This window comes from Chiloscyllium plagiosum, unplaced genomic scaffold (genome assembly GCF_037043375.1).
Source record: "Chiloscyllium plagiosum isolate Xiang-an unplaced genomic scaffold, Cpla_swu_hap1 HiC_scaffold_6, whole genome shotgun sequence".
Taxonomy (NCBI): Eukaryota; Metazoa; Chordata; class Chondrichthyes; order Orectolobiformes; family Hemiscylliidae; genus Chiloscyllium; species Chiloscyllium plagiosum.
Genome location: NW_028270144.1, coordinates 126,439,060 through 126,447,697, shown reverse-complemented (window position 1 = coordinate 126,447,697; position 8,638 = coordinate 126,439,060). Strand labels below are relative to the sequence as shown.

General features: G+C 43.7%; 1 protein-coding gene across 1 annotated transcript in view; it reads right to left on the bottom strand.

Moving 5' to 3' along the window:
- Nucleotides 1-578: 578 nt before the first annotated feature.
- Nucleotides 579-8,638, bottom strand: part of LOC122550957 (transmembrane protein 164) — a 55,437-nt gene continuing 47,377 nt past the window's right edge. Inside the window, exon 6 of the mRNA XM_087988438.1 lies at nucleotides 579-4,265. Within this exon, the coding sequence (XP_087844564.1) occupies nucleotides 4,059-4,265 (207 nt within the window). The 3' untranslated portion in view covers nucleotides 579-4,058. The remainder of the gene's footprint in view (nucleotides 4,266-8,638) is intronic.

The following is an 8,638-nucleotide window of genomic DNA, read 5'->3' as shown; positions in this document are numbered from 1 at the left end:
TGCTACTGGCATCACCCCACATCACAAACTAGCTGTTGTGTCTGGGACAGATCAACAGTTGACAAGATGGAACTCGAACGTGGCTTAAGGATGACGCATTTTGTTGAAGGTTTTTGTCCTATAGTCGTCAGGACAATTTGTAAGGAGTACCAACATAAGGGGAACAGCATATTTCACTGAATGAGAAGAGTGTGAATAAACCACGGAAATCCTGGAGGTGTTGGATACAATGTCACACGTGAGCCCTCAATAGGGTAGAAACCCTCACACTCATTAAAACCAAACTGCACTGTGCCAGGTGGAACCTACTCCCTTGTCGAGACCTTTCACTTGAGATTAATTTGAACTGGTCAGTTTAAAACTTTTATTCACGGTGGGAGGGATGGGTGGCTTGCTAGGTTGCCAGGGCGGGGAGGGTCTGTATTCTATGCACTGATTTTTTTTAAAAATATAATTGGACTGTCTTAAATTGATTTGTTACTGTTTTGTGATGATGGAAAGTGGGATTTGAGGTTTGTCCTCATTTCCTGAACAGTAGGGTTTGGGGTCTGGCTTTGCCACTCCTCCTCCTTGTTGCTGTTAATATTAACTGTTTTGTAAACTGTGTATTGTTTAATAAAAGTTTTAAAATGTATTCATGGTATGTGAGTGCTGACAGGTACCATATTCCCCAGACTGATAAATCAATGCTGTTCCATGTTGAGGCTTCAGATCATGACACTTAAACAAGCATTTTACAATGACACCGACTCCCTGCTTCCTCCCATCAGCAAAAGTGAGTTTGGGACGGGATTCTAGATCCATCTTTGCGCTTCCATTTTTAAAGGTTTGTACAGTCACAATTCCGCAAACATCTGGCTAAATCATGCCCAACTCCTGATTTTATTAAAACTCTCTCAGTCTCTTAAATCCAATTCTCAAAATAACCCCGTAGCAGAAATGTGACGGTTTTGTTTGCTACTGCATCCATTTTCCAAATGGAGGTCAAATTTGGGACTGAAGCTCACAAGGAATCCTCACCGTGCCTTTACAAATTGCCCCTGTGCTTACTAACCTACACCGGCTCCCAGACAAGAAACATCTGAACGGCAAAATTCTTATCCTCGTTTTCAGATCCCTCCTCAGCCTGCTCCCCCACCCTTTCATATCTCAGTGATCTCCTCTCACCCTACAACTGTCCAAAACATCTGCACTCCTCTAATTCTGAACTCTTGTACACTCCCAATCAATCGTTCCATCATGTGTGGCTGTGTCTTACTTTGCGTGAGCCTCCAACTCTTGAAATCCCTCTCTCAACCACTCTGCCTCACTGTTCTCCTTTAAAACACAGTCAGGGGAAAGCTATCTCTGTCCAAGCTTTGGATCATGTGTCCCCCATACCTCCTGAATGGCTTGGAGTCACATTTGCATAGAATCTTACAGTAATGAATAAGCCCTTTGGCTCATCAAATCTTTTCCATTAAATTTGTCCCACCTTGCAGCACTATGAAATTTTAAGTGAGTACTTTTAAAAAGTTGTGAGGTTTCCCAATTTTACTGCCCTCCCAGGCAGCGCAATCCAGATTCCCTCTTGGTGGAACAAAAAGCTTTTCTTCAAATTCTCTCTCAATCTCCTGCCTTTTACCTTCGAATTATACCTCCTTTTCATTCACCCTCCAACTGACAGATGTCATAATTCCCCAACGAAGCAACTTGGGATATATCAAAAACTCAAAGGTTCTACGTAAGACCTAAACCAGCCAATCACATTCCACAGAAGACGTACGAAGAGCAGATAGAGAAGGCTGGGCTAGGAGTTCATGGTCACAAGTCAACTCGGACTGGCCTACCTGACACAGTAACTCACTGAAGAATTTCCTGCAATAAAATCCCATCTACTCTCTGGAACAAAATTTAAAAAAAACAATCAATTTGCCAAAAAAAGCAGACGAGGTGGACAATGTGGTTTCCACCCAGATTTTGGAAGATAATGGGTTATTCATGAACCAACTTCCACTCCACATTGTGTGTGTGACCTTATCCCTCAGATAATTATGATATAGGTATAGAATACAGATATAGAATCCCTAGTGTGGGAACAGGCCCTTCAACCCTACAAGTCCACACCAACTCTCTGAAGAGTAACCCACCCAGACCCATTCCCTTACTGCTCTCCAATTACCCCTGACTAATGCACCTAACCTACACATCCCTGAACACTATGTGCAATTTTAGCATGGTCAATTCACCTAACCTGCACATCTTTGGACTGTGGAAGGAAACCAGAGCAAACTCCACACAGACAATCACCCAAGGCAAGAATCAAACCCAGGTCCCTGGTGCTGTGAGACAGCAGTGCTAACCACTGAGCCACCGTGCCATCCCTAGTGAGCAACCCAATACTTATTTAAGACTTTAGAATCATACAGGACAGAAGAGGCCCCTCACCCCATCAAGTCTGTACCACCAGTCTACATTAGTCCCACCTTCTAACTTTAGGCTCATAGCCTTGAATATTATGACATTTCAAGTGCTCAGACAAGTACTTTAAAGTTGGAAGTCACATGACATCAAGTTGTAGTCCAACAGGTTTATTTAAAATCTCAAGCTTTCAGAGTGCTGATGAAGGAGCAGCACTCCGAATGCCTGTGATTTTAAATAAACCTATTAGTCTATAACGTGTGTCATGTGACTTCCAACTTTGCTGGTATAGGCTGGGGCTGTTTTCTGTGGAGCATTGGAGGCTGAGGGGTGACCTTATAGAGGGGCCTGGATAGGGTAAATAGACAAGGTCTTTTCCCTGGGGTAGGGGAGTTCAGAACTAGACGGCATAGGTTTAGGGTGAGAGGGGGAAAAGTTTTAAAAGGGACCTAAAGGGTAACTTTTTCATGCAGAAGGTGATGCATGTGTGGAATGAGCTGCCAGAGGAAGTGGTGGAGGCTGGTACAATTGCAACATTTAAAAGGCATCCAGATGGGTTTAATGAATAGGAAAGGTTTAGAGGGATATGGGCCAAATGCTGACAAATGGGACTAGATTAGGTAATATATCTGATTGGCAAGGACGAGTTGGACCGAAGGGTCTGTTTCTGTGCTGTACATCTATGACTCTGGGTGAAAAAATGTTTCCTCCAATCCCCTCTAAACCTCCTGCCTTTTGCCTTAAAATTATGCCCCCTTTTTACATACAGTACATCATAAAGAAAATGGCGGTAGAGTCACTATGAGGCTATTTCATTTCCTCTTATTATCAGGTCGACAGATGTTCACAATGATGCATCTCGGCCTCCTGTTCTGCAGCAAAATCATGGATTCACAACACCACTCGTGTCCCCATCACCGGCTCCCAACCACACCGTCCCTCAATCGGGAAGATGGCACCAGCTCAGGGATGAGAGTTTCCAACATGGGTCTTCATGTGACTGAGCAGGCCTGAGGAACGTCAGTCACTGGAGGCAGATGTCCTACCAGGTAGTGGGTCCCTGAATGCACAAATCCCTCCTTTTACCCATCCTTCCAGCCACTGCTTAAAACGGGACACAGCTCAATGGATGAGTTACCCTCATTCTGAATGATGGGTAACAAGTTCCTCCCAGTCATTAAAGTCAACGCTGCCTGCTTCATGGGAGAGTTTCATTGAGTCTTTGAGGCATTTTCTTCATCGTCTCTCAGAGTGAGGGCTATTTAAGAGAACAGGATCAGGCATAGGACATGGTTTCCATCCATCGGGACACAACGTGCAGTCCATTGAAGTTTCTATTGCAGGATCTTTGCCAGAATATGTTCATGGAGCACAGATGATGGCAGAAAGACAGCAATCGAATTTTATGCATTAGGTGGGTATTGCCAGCTGATTGGAGGCCAAGATTTGTAATCTCTAGACGCCCAACACAACTTTCCACCAAAGTCCAGCCAGTTGGCATTGCTGCATTGCTGTTCCCCTTTTCTTAGTTTCTTTTCCTTCTCTTTTATGTTGTTTGTCATCTCACTGCAAGCTTTTCTTTTCTCCACGGCTTCATCCCTGTGATCTCCGGGTAAACCGAACTTGTATTGCCGGAACAAACTCCTGCAGGGTGTCACTCAGTCTAGTTTCAGTGACGGTTGCCGCAGAAGCTTGGGGAGATGCTGGGTCACCAGGGATATTGCATAGGACAGAAGAATGATCAGCTTGCCGTGTATCAGCAGCAGTGCTGTTTGGTGCAGAGATGCCCACATCCGGTAGTAGGGTCCATGGAATGGGTCTGAAACAGCCGGGCACAGCATGCAATTCAAATTCACTTGGGTGACCTGTAGCAATGACATGGAAAAATAAGGTGCCTGATTAGTGCGGTGACACCACTGTGAGGGAAGAGCTTGGAGATTCAGTAGAGAGGAGAAGCAGGAATGCAGAAATCAGAGTTGTACGCACAGTTTTGAATTGGGACAGGGGAGGTCAAAAGCTTTATTTTTTAAAAAAATGCACAAGGGATGATGTAAAAGTAGAGGCCTCAAGGAGAAAAAGCAAGGACATGAGGCTAAACCTTTACAAATCACGTATTAAGTAGGCTTCAGTTGGAGGATTAAGTCCAATCCTGGGCTTTAGGGAGGAGATCAAGGACTTGGAGAGGATGCGATGGAGATTTACTACAATTGTCTCAGGAATCAGGGATTGGAAAAGTTGGAATTGCTCTTTTTAGAGCACAGAAGATTAAGAGGAGATTTAATAAAAGTCTTCAAAATGATGAATGGGTTTAATGGAGTAAACAAGGAGAGGCCACTCACTTGGACAGTTGGTAACCAGAGGACACAGTATGGTGAAAGTCCATACAAATATATTATTACTGTTTGAGAATTTGGGTTTTGAAGTGGAGGAATGGTGTATAATATTAAGTTTGATTTGCATTTCTATATTACGTGTCCTCAGAGGTGGGGGAAGGACACAGCTTTTAACTTCATTTTAGATGTGCTCTATGAGTTTTGTGGATGGGTGTCCTGGGATTTGTTTTGTTTACCTATATGTAAATGAGGACTTTCAAACTCAAGGTGAATAATTCAGTGCATTAGGAAAAAATGGTGGAAGGGAGAGAAAACAAAATGTACACTGCCCGCGACAGGAGACCAGCAACATAGGAAGTTAGAATCATCCAGAAGATGGTCAGGCAGTGTGTAGTTTCACTCAGACCGAAGAGTTCCATTACAGCAGAGATGCTGCTAATTTAGCAATTTCCAAGCAGTCTGGGCAATGAAGAAAGTCTGAGCAGCTTAGAAAATCAATAAGAGAAGCTCCAGAATCAGACGTCTGTTGAGGTGTTATAGAAGAATACATTCGCCAAGGCTGTTGAAGACATGTATTTTAGCAACACGTGCCAAGGATCAAGTGAGCAGAGTTAGCAGCTTGCTGAAGAGTCACAGGAAGAAATAGTGTCAAGTGAATGCAGAAATTCGCCAGAACAGAACTCATTGTAGGCATGTAGCTGCACAATGAGCCTCAAAAGGTGGAGATAGGGATGACCCTTCACTGAGGTTTGTGTATCTGTAAAGCTGATGTGGACATAAAATGGTTGAATCTTTCTTTCTGATATTTTTAAAAAGACTGTTTCAAATTTTTAAAAGTGTAACATGGTTAGTGTTTTTCTCTTAGGTAATAAAATGTTAGGTTCTTTTGTTAAAAGTACACTCACAGTCTCTTATGAATATGTTCAGTGACTGACCATCACAGAAAACAAATAGCAAGCAAATGTCAGGGCTATTAACTCAGGTTTCCTTGGGATCAGATTTCATAGAATCCCTAAACTGCAGAAAGAAGCATTTTGACTCATTGAGTCTGCACCAAGTATCCAAAGAGCATCCCATCCTATCCCCATAACCCCACATTTCCCACGGCTAACCCCCACATTGCTGGACACTATGGGTTATTTAGCATGACCAATCCACCTAACCTGTACATCCTTGGACTGTGGGAGGAAATTGGAGGAAACCCACACAGACAGTGGGAGAATGTGCAAACTCCACACACAGTCACCTGAGGGTGGAATTGAACCCAGGTGCCCAGTGCTGTGAGGCAGCAATGCTAACCACTGAACCACCGTGCCACCCTCTACTGAGCCAACTCACCACCCTGACTTGTCTAGCATTACCATCAGCCAAGATTATAACATACAGATTTAAGGCAATTGATAGAACAAACAGGAGGAAGTGAAATGGAATCTTTTTTTTTTCCAAAATTTTTGATGTGGTGGAATGTACTTCCTGAAAGGGCACCGGAAATGTGTTATAATGCAGATTTGGGATCAGAGGTGAGACTGTGTTGTAGCTGGACCAGAGATAGACAGCAGAGTCTGAGAGGATCTGTGCAGAAGTCAAACCTTCTTTTCACAAAGTCTCAAGGCCTCTTTTATGGATAATGCAAATTTAGAACATTATCGTCTGCTATTGCATTAACAATATCGGCAGCTGTTGTACAGCAGAAGTATATTATGTAAAAGACAATTTTTTGATTAAAAACTTAATCGCCCTAAAACGTTATGCAAATATTTCACATACTGACTGCATTATTGCAGTGCCTATTATCCCTCTAAATGCACATCAGGCAAAAGGGAAATGTGGAAAGCAAAGGAGACAAGGTAAGTGAATTAGGCATGTACACGAGACAAGGAGGATCAAGGGGAATTGGAGTGACGAGTTGGGTTAGCCTGATTATGCAGGCAGGGTCATTCCAAAGATGGATTAAGGACATTGGGAGGGGGGGGGTTTCTTGTTTATCACGGGAAGGGATGCAGAGGATGAGATTCAGTCATGATTGTCTGGTACTTGTGAATCTGTGAAATTCTTTACTGCAGAGGGCTATTGAGGTTGGGTCATTAAGTATATTCAAGGCTGATTTTTAATCAGTATGGAAAATGCTGAGAGGATGTTTCTCCTCATGGGAGAGTCTAGGGACAGAGGGCACAGTCTCAGGCGCCAATTTCAGACTGAGATGGGGAGGAATTTCTGCTCTCAGAGAATTGAGTGTCTTTGGAACTCCTTCTCACAGAGAGCTGTGGGGGCAGAGTCCTTGTGTGTATTTAAGACCGAGAGAGATTCTTGATCAGTTGGGGAATCAAGGGTTGCTGGGAAAGGGCAGGAAGATGGACATGAGGAATATTGGACCAGCCATGATCCTACTGAATGGCAGAGCAAGCTCAAGGGGCTGAACAACCTACTCCTGGTCCTATTTCTTATGGAATCAAGAGTCATGGGAAAAGGCAGGAAAGTGGAGTTGAGGGTAATCAGATCAGCCATGATCTTATTGACTGGTGAAGCAGGCTCGATGGGCTGAATGGCCCACTTCTGCTCCGGCATCTTATGATCTAAGGGTTAGGGAGCCATTTTCCCGCCAGGCTTTTGTGGTTTGTTGTTCCCATAGAGTTGGATTTCCACTGCAAGTTTAATAATAAACTTCGAAAGGGATACAATTTGAGAAGGAACAATTTGTAGGGCTGTGATGTAAGATCAGGGGATAGGACAGCTATTTCAAAGAGCTTAATCACCCTTAACCAGCTCCTTCTGTCGTGAACAATTGTACTTGCAATCTTCCAGGCACATTATACTGCGTATTGTCGTGGTTATATGAAGACTCAGGAAGAGGTCAATTCACCCAGCCCCTTCCCTCTGGAACCCACCCACCAACTCTGGAGGGGCAGTGAGCAATGTAGTGATTGTAAAGAGGGCAGCCAGGTGGATCGTAGAATCTGTAAATCCTTGCTTACTATGATCTGCCTGTACTGCTGGTAACCAAAGTTTTCACTGTACTTAGGTACACGTGACAATAAATAAATCAAATCAAATCAAATCAATAGGAGTTCCCCGACTGGGGCTGTTAACCTGGTCCAATCAGGGAGCCCTGGCTGACAGATATAAACAGGAGTGTCTTTGTCACTGGCCACCCGGGTGTTTTCTTATCTTCCTGGTGGTGGAATTTGAATAAAGATTCATGCACTTTGTCTTTCACTGTGTCTCACACCTGCACACACACACACCATGGGTGCTGGGGAAAAAATAAGCACTACCGCACTTAGGTGGTAGTGTGGGGGTTAAAGGGAAAAAAATATAAAATAAGCACTACCGCACTTAGGTGGTAGTGTGGGGGTTAAAGGGAAAAAAAATAAATAAATAAACGGGAGAAAAAAAAAAATAAACAGGAGTGTCTTTGTCACTGGCCACCCGGGTGTTTTCTTATCTTCCTGGTGGTGGAATTTGAATAAAGATTCGTGCACTTTGTGTCTTCCACTGTGTCTCACACTTGCACACACACACACCATGGGTGCTGGGGATAAAATAAGCACTACCGCACTTAGGTGGTAGTGTGGGGGTAAAGGGAAAAAAAAAGAAAAAAAAAGGAAAAAGGGAAAAAAAAATAAACAGGTGTCAGAGGTCTGTTCGTTCAGAGCTCTGGATCAGTGTCAAGGACTCTCCATGTGTGAATAAAGGTGAGGGGATAACAGCGTCTGTGGAGTTATTCCAGGTAATGTATCCACGGAATGGTGACCAAAAAGTATTTGGTTACCAACCTGTTAATTCTTCCTACTGGCACGCAGCAAGTGTGGGAGAGATTCCCAATCAGCCACGCTTTAGAAAGCATGAAAGAGCACGTTGCCACAGCAACTAGGTCCTCCCTGTGTGAGTTGTGACACAAACACCAC